The 14,321-nt window shown below is 40.3% G+C and overlaps 1 protein-coding gene across 1 annotated transcript; it reads left to right on the top strand.

Moving 5' to 3' along the window:
• The first annotated feature begins 4,533 nt into the window (after positions 1-4,533).
• Positions 4,534-13,834, top strand: nr2f6b (nuclear receptor subfamily 2, group F, member 6b). The gene is made up of 5 exons (XM_062423446.1): positions 4,534-5,289; positions 6,131-6,225; positions 8,755-9,089; positions 10,224-10,470; positions 11,471-13,834. Exons 1-5 carry the CDS (start codon positions 5,021-5,023, stop codon positions 11,743-11,745), a joined length of 1,221 nt encoding a protein of 406 aa, XP_062279430.1. The 5' UTR covers positions 4,534-5,020; the 3' UTR covers positions 11,746-13,834.
• The last annotated feature ends 487 nt before the right edge of the window (positions 13,835-14,321 follow it).

Here is a 14,321-nt window from a genome sequence, read left to right on the forward strand (position 1 = left end):
TTTCCATTTAATTCACACTTTTTTACAGAATTTGGGCTTGTTTCTTGTCATTTGGTTTAAAACAAAAGCTGCATTTCAAAATAACAAATGAGCAAACAGACTTCTAGTAGCTGAACCGACATGTCTGTGATATCCTCACGGATCAAAAGGTATTTTGTTAAAAGTTATTATGTATATGTATCTTTTCTATATATTTTCCAATTCAATCAATCAATAAATCTTTAGTAGTTTTTACCCTGAGGGAGTTTCCCTTTTGGGATTTAATCAATTCACTCATGGTTAGGTTTACAACTTTAGATTTGGTCACAAGGCTTCATGTTGTTATTGGTCATGTGTGAATTGAAACAGTATCCGCTCACAGAGAAGCTGTTTATACTGGGTTTGAAATACGTTTTAGTGATTCAAACACAAGTGGACAGCCGAGACACATCACCGCTCATACCTGTGTCTGTCATGCGTGAGCTTCAGCCAATAGTTGAAATTGGCAGCACAGTAATTTGGCATTGGGGCATCGTCACTAGAACAATAACAATGCCCTGCATTGATTATGGGACACATCAGGATGCATTTACACTACAAAAGATATGCAGTCAGATACATCCCAGACCACATTAGCAAGTGCTTAAGTGATCAGCTCACAATGAGTCTTGGTGGTCGTTTACACGCCTTGTGTATATATTCGTTTACATGTGTCCAGTGTTTTACATGCTGTCCACTTGTGATCTGATTGCCCAAGACACATATAAAACCAAGTGTGAACAGGGTCAAGGATTTAGACATTAAACAAACCTTTATAGAAAATGTCTTGATATAATACAAAATGATTCAAACTTTGATTTGTGTCCCTTTCTCCAAGTTAGTGTTCACTGATTGAGATTAGAAAATAAAACACGACAGTTAGATTCAAGATATTGTAGCTGAACTCTTTAAGTATGTTCTACAGCCAGATCTGTATTTAAAGTTTTATGAGCAAATATCAAACCCTATGCCACATGCTCCGACCTCTGCTAGTACACAGAGGCTTAAAGGAAAGCACTAATTCAACTTACAGCAGCTTAGCTTGGCCCCTGATAACCCCTTAACAAAACAAAAGGCCTATCCATGCACAATGAGTCTCGCTGTGACGGATGTGGGTTAAAGTTACCTTATGCTCACATTCAAAAAGCTGAATTAAGTTGAGCCTCACTGACCAAAAAAAAAAGCGTAAGAGAAATCCTTCCCTGTCCTGACAACTTAACTCTTTGCTCCTGTGATATCGTCTAAGAGACTAAATGTTGCCTTCAAAAACTCAAGGACAAAATGTTTTGTCATTCAGGAGAAATTCCTGTACAACCATGTGATGAGCAAATAGTTTATAGAGGCAGCAGTGAATACCTCCTCTGTGGGTTTTTTTGTGGAGGCTGTTATCGGAAACCTTGTTTGCAGGCTCTGATTGTTTATTTTGTCCTCCCCCCTTTTTCTTAGAGACCTTCACATGACAGTGCTGTTGGTGTGACAGACAAAGCAGAGCAGGAATTCCTCAGGAGCGCTGCCCACTGCTAAGACGATGGATGAGTTACGCTGCACATTATGCTTAGCTTTGTAAAACAGAAGCCACAGTGCTTTTGTTAATACTGTGAATCATAATCTTACATAAGGAGACATTTTAGATTTTACACATGAGGATTATTTTAGTCATCATGAGTTCAACACGGCAACCCTGTCTCCTATGAAAGACTTTCATATTCTTAAAATGTTCTTATAGCAGCAGATTTTGAACAGAGTTGTGATTTTGTTTTTGTCAACATCAAGAGGAAAATGTGCTAATTAACATATCTGGCTAGCTGCAAGATGTACTGAACATATTTGCAAAAGGTTTCCAGACCATGTTTTTCATTTAATTTCCTACAAAAGTGCTCGTTCCAACTAAAGCATGATGAAGCTTTTTTGTGGTTATGTTTAGGCAAATCACAGTAGTTGATTACAGTAAGGCAAAGAACATAATCTTGGTATAATACTTAAAAAGTCAACAATGGCTTGAGCCACAGAAGAGAACAACCAATCTTTCACAAACCTTAACCAAAAAAGTGCTTTTGATGTCTAAGCCTAACAACAACAACCCGATGAACTTGGTCTCTGGTGACAAAGTCCTTGCTTTGCTTTGAGCGCCCACCATCCGCCCCGACCACCTCCCTACTATTTGTGTGCGCCATAAAAAAGTAGCACATCCTTCACTTTGAAAAACATAGTCTGGGCGGTGATTTCCCATCAAAATGTTTGTGAAATAAATAAGCAGTATGTAAATGTTATTTCTAGGAGACATGCAACGTTGACCAACAGTTATACAATGTCCCTAATGATGTCATCTGTGTTATCTTTAACACGCAAAATGTTTACCAGAAAGCCTGCGCTACAAACAGACACTGTATACAATCTGTTGACAAGAAGTCTGAGCAACTCAGACATAAACACCAATTCTGAAAAACGGGATTATTTTTATACATCCAATGCCAACATTTTAAAATGTTTTGCTCAATGCAATATCTGCACATAGAAACTATGGTATGGTTGAGGTTAGAGAAAGATTGTGACACTGGGAAATAAGATATGGCTCAGGAAAGGTTAGGGTCAAGCAACTAAAACACTTCGTCATTGATTTGAGGTCAAACTCTGGTCTACTTCAGGATGTCCTACTTGTCCACCCCAACCTCTACACATTGTGGCATACAAGGCAATACTTCCTGCGTTGACACTGAACGTTGGTGCTGAATGTAAATCTTGAAGTGCACAATAATCTAATGTGAATGTCTTTGGCTGGTTGGAAAAGACATGGAGTAAAAGTCAGGATATCTTGATCTTTGCCTCATTGGTTTTGACCTTTCTTTTTGTAATCTGTCTCTTTGGGAGTCCAACAACTTTATGAAAGTAAAACACCAAATCACTTCTTTCAAATCAATTCCTTTTCATCCATAATCTAGCAGCTCAAAAGGATCGCTTGCATGCATCCTTCACACGGAGCTGTGAGTATGTGCAGCAGGTGTGAAAAGGAGCCAGTGGTGTATCATATAACCTTTTGACATGTTCCTCAACAACAACAGGCCTTCCCTGTTATTATTGGGTCAACAAAGTCGGAGGAAGTCTTAAGGATTAGAGTAGAGTGGAGAACATGAGTGCGAGTGCCATGCGCTCGCTGTGTCGACCAGAGGCCCCCCCTCTTTGTCTTACGGCAGTGTTGGGGTTAACTCCCCCTGCTCCCTGGCTTGCCCGGGGTCAGAGGGGGAAACAGGCAGCCAGTCAGGCAGCCAGGCATTCTTTCTATGTGTGTGTGTGTGTGTGTGTGTGTAGCTGTAGCCCACTCTGTGCTCTTTGACTCCGCTGGCCTTATAAGGCATCCAGTGCCATGGCAACCGCAGGGCTTGAATAGCAGTGTCAAATCCCTCAGCACACAGACACACGCTCACTCTCCCTAAAGGAGGGAGCGAGGCAGAAACACAGAGAGGGATTGAGAGGAGGCTATCTCTGGGCTGCTCTCCACAGCAGCGTCTGGCTTTCACTGAAGGTCCGTGACCGTGTTTTTCCTGCTTGTTTGCCTAATTTATTCCTGTCGGGGCCAGCCGAAAGAAAGGCGGAAAAGAAAAAGAGGAACGGGGCAGAATAGTAAAGAGTGCAACAGTACACCCTGACTCGCTGACAGGGAATGCAGAGTGGTTCTGGCCTCTGGTTGTTACTGCTGGATGGACAAGCACTGACAAAACAAGAGGAGGAAGAGAGAGACAACACTTTGTGGAGCTTTTAGAGAGGAGGTGCAACTGCAACTTAAAGGCCAAGAGACACTGGAGATTTCTCAACTCTGCTTTTGTTTTGTTTTGTTGTTTTTTTCTGTGACATTTGAGCCTCTGACACCACTGAGGAGTTGGAGGAACCTCAAGAAAACATAATTTAACCACAGACGACAGAGCAGGAGGACTTCTTTGATGAACTTTGTTGCTGGAGAAACCACAGAGGCATTTTCTAGGAGTGAAAGGAGTGCATTGTCTTTCTCACTACTCTATTGTTTTAATATCAAGTCTGAAATCGAGCATTCTCTGGATTGTTTTGGTTATTTTTAGAGAACACATACTTAATTGTGCATACGGTAAACTGGTCATCTCTTCCCAGAATACCAAAAGAAAGAACAAAACCCAATTTCCGAAACTATCCAAAGGTTTTGTGTGAATTAGAAATTGCAGGGGGAAACTATAAGCTGATTTTTCCCTCCTCATCACTATCACCTATGCTTCTGTAACAGCCTCGACAAGTCAAGAGTGAGTCTGGACTAGAACTGCCTCAGATCAGCAGATAACACCTCTGCACGGCAGGAACTGGTTGGACTAGTTTATAAGTTGGAGGAGAGGGCAGGGCAGTTTAACCCTGCCTGAAGGAGAGCCGTGTTTTATTTTCCTCCCACTTGTCCTTTTGGGAGAAAGCAGATAGAGGGGCTGAGCTTCTTTTTCATTTGGAGAGTGACTGTTTTGTCCCTCGTCACTATGCTTAGGGATAGGTGAGGTGTTTTTTTTCCTTCTTTCAGAGGGGGGAGACGGCGAGTGAAAGTGAGAGGGAGTCAAAGTGTAATTTATTGTTTCCTGTGAAAGAGCAGGCTGCACCCTTTTTCTCCTGCCTGAACTCTGAACCACTCAATGTGTGTCTGAAGTTTTCTCAGACCTCGGGAGCCATTGATCGGAGGTCAGGGCAGAAAACACAGGAGTGAAAGACAAGAACACAGCGAGCAGAGGGATTAAAGGAGAGAGAGAAAACTGGGAGCAACCTCCAGGTCATTCCAAACAGACGGCAAGGGAGGAAAGGTCAACACGGGGGAGTCCGAGACAACTTTTCATCACACTTTTAGATCTACTTGGATAAAAAACCTACCTTGAATTTCAACCTGGAGTGATTGTATTTTAGCCTGGAATCAATTTTTACACTTTTTAGAGGGTAGCTGAAAGCTGGGGGACAGGGCGGGTCTGTGTATGATCCACTCACAGGGCTGCGTGTCTCAGAGAATATGGCCATGGTGAGCGGGGGATGGGGAAACCCCAATGGGGACAGTAATGGACTGGGAGAGAAGGCTTACCTGAGGAGGGAAGAAGAGGAGGGCTCACCCCAGGCTGGAAGCAGCGATGTGGACGTAGGGGACGAGGACAAGTCCTGCGTGGTGGACTGTGTGGTGTGTGGGGACAAGTCCAGCGGGAAGCACTACGGCGTGTTCACCTGCGAGGGCTGTAAGAGCTTCTTTAAGAGGAGCATCAGAAGGAACCTCAACTACTCCTGCAGGTAGGGGGCGGCTGGGAGATTCAGAATTACAGTCTGAAGAATAAATGTAAAGTTTAAAGGAGCATTATATATATTTTGCTCACTTTTTTATTTGTGTTTTTTTAAACATGTGGTCCACAAAATCTCACATGGGTTTTTGTGATTTATGAAAGTGTACAAACATGAAGTGTGTGCAGCTATTCACATTCATGAAAGAGACAGCACAGTAGTCCATTTCTCACTCCTGGATGATATGTTCCAACCTTGGATACATCTTACAAACAGCCCTGGAGAAAAAAATAACATGAAGGTCAGTCATGTGAAGATGGATTGCTTCAGAAGGTCAACATTCCCATTATTCTTCACCACAGGAACATAACAATGCAACTCAATTCTCTGCTTTTTCACAGAGAGCTCTCAGCTAGTGAATATAGTTATTATTCCCCTATATTAATGCACTAACTCTGAGTACAAGGTGTCTTTTTAGTCTATTCGGCACATCCAGGGCTGAAAAGAGCTTTCTTTGAAATGTCGGCAAACCTCGTCTTGCTGTAAAAGGCAATACAAGGGTGTGCGGGGCTGATGATTTATAAAGGTCACAGCCTTGATAGCTTCTCAGCCACGCCAGCTCACACAGTTCACTCATCATACAGGGGTCAGTGGGAGGGAGAATAAAGAGGCGAGATAAACATGTAAATGCAAACTTCTTCCCCTTTATGTTTAAAGGTTAAATTTGATGTTTTTGGAGACTTTCATGTAATATAAGTACACATGAAACAGTTTTTGCTCTTCAGATACCCATACATTTTGATTGGTTGATTGTTTCACCTTAAGTGTTTTTATCTTTTGTTTCTTATCACAGATCAAACAGAGAATGCCAAATCGACCAGCATCACCGTAACCAGTGTCAATACTGTCGTTTGAAGAAATGTTTCCGTGTTGGAATGCGAAAAGAAGGTAAAAAAAAGGCTGCCGAGATGAATTTTATAGGATTAGTAGACACACAAATGATGTTTTCCACTACAAAAGGCAAAAAAAACTAAGAGGTGTATTTTTATTAATCCTGTCACATGATTATCTGAGGTTATTGTTAAACGTTTGCTTATTGAAATGCTCATTATGTGTCACATGAAAGGTGTCACTCAAAATAACAAACCCACAGATGATTATTGGAGCATTTTAGCTCGTTTCAGCTATTTATTTTTGTTTTACAGCCCGCAAATTTACTGTTTTGGTCAACTTTCAACGATTTCACCTGTGTTGTTTCCAGCCACAACAGATAGCTCTTTTCAGTGAAAAAGCTCTGATAAGCATTGAGTCCAACACCAAACAGCAGACAGACAATGCTCGAGACAAGCTGGTGAACATTGTAGGGCATTTTATATCTAAAGAGACAGATATTTGGGGGGGGGGGGGTATTTGTGCTTGTGGGGTAGTAAATAATTTCATGTCCTTGTTTGCTTCATCTCCTTTAGAAACATTGACAAACCAAAAAAAAGGCAGAAAAGGTGTCAGCTGAAGCACAATAACACTTATAACACCAATTCTTACAGCATGTTTTCAATGTAAAATATTAATCTGCAAACCAACACTGAAACGAGGTGTTGAAGTATAAAGTAGCATAAAATGGTAATACCTGAGTATTACATTTTTTAATAACCTCAAAATCACCCTTAAGTACACAACCTGAGTGAACAAGCAAACAAACTGATTCATGCTCAAACACCCTGCATGAAGCAATCCCCCACAAGCACAAATACTCAGAAGCACAGATACAGATCGACGTTTAAAAGAAATGGGTGATTCGTAGAGAAATGGCCTACTTCTAAAGAAACAGCCAGTGACATTTGCCAGTGATCCAAGCACAATATTTATACTGTCAACCAAAGCATGTTTGCACCCTGGTGCTCGACTCCCTGCAGCTGTTGAGCTTCAGGGACGAGGGGGCAACTGGAGTCGACTGTGCTGATTCGTAGAACAAGTTGTGCTCCATCTTCTGCTCTGTCAAAACACACACCGAGCTGTCTGTCGCTATAGTGATAACGCCATAAAAACCAGTTAATTATAGTTTGTAATCTTCTTCACTTCAGCATGGAAAACTATGTTTCCCCTGGTGTATTATTTTTCATTTAAAGAATTACACTGTTGTTATCACATCACAAACTGTTTTAATTTACTGTCATGCTGAAATCTGCTGACAGAAACCCATCTGTAGTAGCCCATACTAGACATACAACCCTGCTTGTATTTCAGTCTGTCAGTGGACACCACCACACATAATGTGCACTGAGGTGACAGTGTGCCAGAGGTTATATTGGGCCTGGTTATTAATGAACCATGCTGACGGTAGTCATGATGCAGGTCGCACTGTTTCCACATTACCTGGAAATATCTGGTTTCACCTTTAACCCAGTGAGGGAGGCGGTCACTTAGACTGCTTTAAGTGAGATTTTGGCACTTGAAACTTTATTGACTGCAATTTAAAACAGCCTGTTGAGCTCATTAAACATTTGGAAACAGTGAGGGCAATAGTGCATTAACCTCAGGCAGAGCAGTCACAGTAGGACATCGGCCTTAGATTTTAATCACTCAGGTCAGCAGCAGTCTTAATTTATGATTACGGTGTTTAATTGCTGGTGATTAAATTAACTGTATTTATTTGTTGCTGTTAGGGTTTTGCTCAGAGATTTACAGCATTTGGACATTTTTTTCTGTAATGGTTAAAATGAGAATTAGTAAAAGTCTTTCTGTTATAATACTTCAGAAATGTATATCCTTTTTTTTCAAAACGTTCAAAATACTATTCAAACCCACTATGAGCTGTAATTCACTGAGTCTTTGGATCAAAAGCGTAAATAGAGCGTATACACCCAGATCAAGGATACACTGTCAGGTATTTGTTAATAATGAATACGAGGCAGTTGCTCACAATGTTCAGAAACTCAGACATCTGGGTCTGTACTAAAAATGAATTCAAATCCAGCAACTGAACAAAGAAACATGACCAAAAACACCTCTGGTGGACCTCAAAATTTAATAGAAGGCAATTTAAACATTATGATTAGTTAGGAAAAGTCTTCAGTCATTTTTCATTTATTTTAATAAAGTCAGATTGGAGCTGACACTGATTAATTTGCAACCCTTAATAGTGCAAACAGACTTCTAGGATCAGAAAGAGCAGGTTTCTGGTCGATAAGTTAACGTAATCAAACAACCCAACTTGAACTTTGCCAACAATGCTGATAACCTAATGTAACATATTTTATTGAGTGCATGTTAAAAAGCAAACTGTAGTAACTGCTTCTGCTTGAGTAGAACAGCTTTTGCAGCAGATGAGAAATACAGCTTAGGTTCGTCCAACATCTTTCCACACATCAGACATCTCTCCTGCTTCATTTAAACTTTTTCTCTTCTGCAGGAGTGCAACAGCAGTATACAGTTTCTCAGTCACTGATTCTCATTTTCTTATCTCTCTTCCCTCTGCAGCTGTTCAGCGGGGCCGGATCCCTCCATCTCACTCAGGTATCAGTCCCAACTCCCTGGCAGGTGGGGTTGGAGGACCAGGGCCGGGTCACATTGGGGCGGATTACTTCAACGGGCAGCCGGTGTCAGAGCTCATCACCCAGCTCCTCCGGGCTGAGCCCTACCCCAGCAGCCGTTACGGGACCCCGTACAGCCAAGCACAGATGCAGGCATCTGCGAGCGGAGCATCTGTCATGGGCATAGACAGCATCTGTGAGTTGGCTGCCCGACTCCTCTTCAGCACCATTGAGTGGGCCAGGAACATCCCATACTTCCCAGAGCTGCCAGTCTCAGAGCAGGTCAGTATTGGTGTATTTTGCCACAGGAGTTTTTTAAAAATCAGGTTCAAATCCAAAAAGGAAACTCCAAACAATAAATAATTGTAAAATAAATTTGGGGGGGTTATTTTTAATGAAACCACAAAGTACAAGTCTAATCTAATCTCATCTACAGTAGATGAGACCACAATACATTCATCTATTTGCAGAAGAAAAAAAAATCAGGGGTCTTAAGTTTCCTAAACATGACATATTTTGCCTTCTTTCTCTTTTGTTTAACTTTCATTAAATCATGAACTAAGGTCCCCCAATGTGTGGCAGCTTGGAATGATAAAGAAAATAACTAAGTGACTTGTGGTTTAAAAGCGGTGGTATCCATCCAATACATGGGTTGGGACCTATGATGGAGCCTCAAAATGAAGATGAAGATGATGAGATTAGAGGAAAATAAATATTATTTGCTACATGAAAATACAGTATGTTTTTTTTCCTAACATTTCACAATACTTTTTGGGGGTCTCAAATTATGATTGTACTGTCAGTTTGAATTCCCTAAAAATTATGCAAATTAAAGACTGCTAGAAGAGGTACCCCGATCTTTATTTTTAAAAAGTAGTAATACAACAAAGTCAAAACATTCCTGCATTAAGAATTTTGTTTGAGTAAAAGTACTCATTGTGCTGAATGTGGCACTTTTTAGTTGCACCTTGAATCCCAATCCAAGCCTTTATTTGAAAAGTTTATGAACTCTGCATAAACAGTGTCACGAAACTGTCAGTCAGATTTAATATCTCCTAAATTATTGTTGCATAAATGTGTAAATGTGTATTGATGTAGCTGGTAAAGGTGCTGCTAATTTGACTGCTTCATCTATAATAATACATGATTTTATTTGCTGATTATATTTTGTACTCTGTAGTGAACATTCCATTGCATGAGATGAAAATACTCAAGTAAAGTACCTCAAAATTATACATGAGGAAAGTATCTGAGTAAATATATTTTGTTACTTTCCACGAATGAAATTAAACCTTCCATAAAATCAGGAAAAATCACAATTAAGCTCACAGCTCATGTCCTAACAAAAGCCACAACCTGTGATTAGGGATCATTAGGGTAATTTCCTAATTACCAACATACCTGTTCATCCTACAGGTGGCGCTGCTGAGGCTCAGCTGGAGTGAACTTTTCATCCTGAACGCAGCTCAGTCCGCCTTGCCTCTTCACATGGCTCCTCTGTTGGCAGCAGCTGGGTTTCATTCGTCACCCATGTCTGCAGAGCGCGTGGTGTCTTTCATGGACCAGGTCAGGGTTTTCCAGGACCAGGTGGACAAACTCAACAGGCTGCAAGTGGACTCAGCCGAGTACAGCTGTCTGAAAGCCATTGCACTCTTTTCACCTGGTAAGTCTGGCTGTTTCTTACATGGTTATCTGAGTGATGACATCTACTGCAACTGGACATCTTCACTGTAAATTAACCCACGGTATAGAAAAAATAAAACTGTCTGTCAGAAATAAATAAATGGAAAGTGTATAAGTTTCAGGCTCTGTAGTGTTTTTGAGCAAGACATATCTTTCATGCCAGCTTCAGGGATGCTTTGTTTTAACCAAACATGACCTCTGACCTCCCTTAAGGGGGAGTAAACAAATAGAAAATTAACTTTAAGGAACCAAAAACCACATGTATTTACAATAAGATCTACATAGGAACACGAAGGCCATTAGTGTGAAATGGCCAAAAAAGTAGAGACACATTGATCTGATCTGCAGGATGTACCTTATTAAGTAGGTCAACTATGAGCCAGATGTGACCGATCCACATTAATTAATGTTACATTTGTTCAATCATGGCAAACTCCATGTTTTCTTACATAAACATGATCCCAGTGAGTTTCACACAATGGTAAATACAGATTTTAAAGCAACTATAATTAATTTGAGTATTTTTTAGCTCATTACTTTGGTTTTCCACCTCAAAACTTCACTGTTTTGATTCACTTCCATTGCTTTCATCAGTGTCATCTTCAGTCAAAGCAGGCAGCACATTACCTGCCCAGTACCAAAAGACAAAGTTAGTCACTTGCTGGTGAACATATATATTTCCCTCAAGAGTTGGTGGAGACCAAAACAGAGACAATGGGAGAATATTGGACCTAATTTGGAAACAGAAAAATAACAACAAATGAATGCTAATGTTGGTCTCTATCTGCTGCTGCCAAGTGGCTACAAAATCAGCTGTTTCAGGTATAAATTTGGGGAAATGAGAGCACTGGTACTGGCAGATAACACGATACCATGTGATGCGATATTGAAATTTGTATTAAGAGAGAAAAATGTGGTTTTGGTGCATCCCCTAAACTGAACAATGAAATAGTGACATCCTCTGTCTCTTCCACTCACAGATGCATGTGGTCTGACCGACCCTGCACATGTGGAAGCCCTGCAGGAGAAGGCCCAGGTCGCCCTGACAGAGTACGAGAGGTTGCAGTACCCCAACCAGCCTCAGCGCTTTGGCCGCTTACTGCTGCGCCTGCCCGCTCTGCGTGCCGTGCCGGCCAACCTCATCTCTCAACTCTTCTTCATGCGGCTGGTGGGCAAGACGCCCATCGAGACGCTAATCCGAGACATGCAGCTATCAGGGAGCTCCATCAGCTGGCCCTACGTACCAGGACAGTGAACACCTCTGGCCTTCAGAATGAGACAGACCGAGATCAGATAGGGAGGAGACAGAGCTCACAAAGATTACTACAAATACAAACTGAATGTTATAAATACAAACTGAAGAGTTTATAGAAGTCAGCTGTTCCAACATTAGCTCTGTAAACTTTGGTGGATGTCACACCAAAGCTGTTTTCAGGGAAACAACATGCAAAGTTGTCTTTAAACATAATTATATATGTTTGCAGCACTTGTCAGTTTGCTCTGAACACAGTCTGATCTCATTTTGTCTCATTCTGGACAGAAACAGGGCTTTAGCTAAAATACAGACTCTGACAAGAGGCCGTGTGCCCTTACTACCTCCTCCCATATCACCCCTTATGTGACTCCGTTTGAATTCAGCTGTGTGTTTTCTCTCTGCTTTATTTTTAGTCCAAATGAAGCCATAGCAGTAACTATTACTTACACGCAGTTCTGACCTTTTGTGGCAGCTTCAGAGCTTTAAATCGTCGCAACTGTGACATATAGTGCTCATCATTTCTAAGTTATAAACCCAGAAGTGGAATAAATTTATTACCAAATCAGTTTAGAAAACAGTGCTCTACTGCAAAGTATCACCTTGCACACTGTTAATACAGAAAAATAGTCACGACATTGTATGTTAAACTATATTTGATACATACATGAAGAATACAGTATATTATATACTTAAAGGTGCAATAAATGACACTGAGCCTCACTGGATGTCAGCAAACAACTATTTGCTGTGTAAAGATATAGTAGAGTAAGTCGTGGTGGCCACACATGCGTGTACGTGCATGTGAGTCCCTGCGCGTCCATTTCCAAGATGGTGGCCGTGTCACAGACTTTCTCAAATTACAGCTAAATAGTACTATAAGATATGTTTCTGAAAACATTTGAGGCGATAAATAGGCAATGCAGGAACATAATCTTGATCCATATTTGATCAGCAGTGCCTAGCTTGACAGTTTGATCTGAGTTTTTGAGTTGTTGCCCCTCCCTCACGATACACGTTTGTTTTGATCTGAGATGTTGGTGCTATAGTGCAACATCTAGTGGCTGAATGTTGTGTATTGCAACATTAAAGCCACGAGGTAAAGGAATTGAAAATTTCGGACTTTGACGTCCCCTGGTGGTAGTGACAAAAAAGACAATATTCTACACATAGTGGCTTTAATATAGTATATTTTACAAAGATGTTGCAGGCTTTAGTTTCCACTGTGCAAGTAATGAAGCAGACAGGAAGTGGAGGTGAATTTATGATACAGCAGCCTCTCGAACACACACCTGGCTCCTCAGACAGTGACACCCCCGTCTAACATTATTACCTCATGTTTTATACATCAAAGACAAAGATTGTATAGTGAACTGTTCATGTGCTAAAGATAAATATAAAGGGATCAAGGTACTAATCTTTCAGTAGTATTCCCCTAATAAAAAGATATGTCTGTCCACCAGATGTTTGGCCAAAGTCTATATGAAAATATTTTGAAGTTTGATGTAAGAGGATGCCCAAAGTTTGACAGATTGTACATGAAAGCTACACACAGTAAAGTGACTTGTTGTTTTTCTGATTCTTTTGCTTTAATGAGGGTAGAGGTTTCACATATGTGGTCCCCCTTTTAAAGCAGTGTGTTAAAACGTGGTCAAATGAACAGAGGTCACTTTGAGATAATGGTAATTATTCTGTTCATGCAAGGTACTTCACGTGTATAAAGGTTATGGTGTGTGTGTTGGTACTGAGATTTTTAAAAATGTGTTTGATTTTTTAAAGTGTATTACCTGTTATTATATCTCATTTCTAAAAAGAAAGACAATGGCCATGATCCTCGATGTGATCAAACAACTTCATCAGCAGCACAAGGTGCTGTCCATGTACCATTTTATGTTGTTTGTTCAATATAAACTATAGTGATTTGACTTTGTAGCTTGACATTTAAAAGAACCATGTTTCTATGACCATGCCAAACCTAGAAATGCAAAGAAGTTGATATGTCTGACTGATTATCTTTTTTTTTTCTTTTTTTTTTTGCATTACTAGAAATAAAAGTATGCACATTCATTCTGTGGAGGACTTGAGTATCAAAGAGTAGACGCACTGCAGCACACCTACACCAGATTCAGAAAACACTTTACAGTATATAACTTCCTTAAATAAATTGATTATATCATTAGAACCCATTAACAGAAAATTAATGAACAAACGGAAATTGATTAATCATTTGTGTTGTTTAATCAAGCAAAACATTTATTAAAAATTTAAAATCATAATTTCCTTCTGAAATTAAGTAGAGCAGAAGTATAAAGCTGCATTACTTACAAGTTGTCCTTAAGTAAATGTACTAAGTTACATCCCACCACTGTTATACAGCCTTTTCACACATGAAGTCACATGTATACTTCAAACTGTTAGTATGCTGACTGCTGGTGTACAATACTGACCCAACATGCTTTACACAAAGGAAAAGGGATACTCACAGCTGCATTAAGTGTAAATATTGCAGTAACGCATCAAATTCTTATTTATTTAGGTAGTTAGGGTTAGGGTCTTATTTATTTATTTCCTGTAAATAA

Source organism: Scomber scombrus, chromosome 8 (assembly GCF_963691925.1).
Source record: "Scomber scombrus chromosome 8, fScoSco1.1, whole genome shotgun sequence".
In the NCBI taxonomy this organism is placed as follows: Eukaryota; Metazoa; Chordata; class Actinopteri; order Scombriformes; family Scombridae; genus Scomber; species Scomber scombrus.

Excerpts from the sequence above, each read along its gene's own strand:
- nr2f6b (XM_062423446.1), top strand. The coding sequence starts at position 5,021 with ATGGCCATGGTGAGCGGGGGATGGGGAAACCCCAATGGGGACAGTAAT. Across the intron at positions 5,290-6,130 it reads AACCTCAACTACTCCTGCAG|ATCAAACAGAGAATGCCAAA; the intron begins GTAGGGGGCGGC and ends TTCTTATCACAG. Across the intron at positions 6,226-8,754 it reads TGTTGGAATGCGAAAAGAAG|CTGTTCAGCGGGGCCGGATC; the intron begins GTAAAAAAAAGG and ends TTCCCTCTGCAG.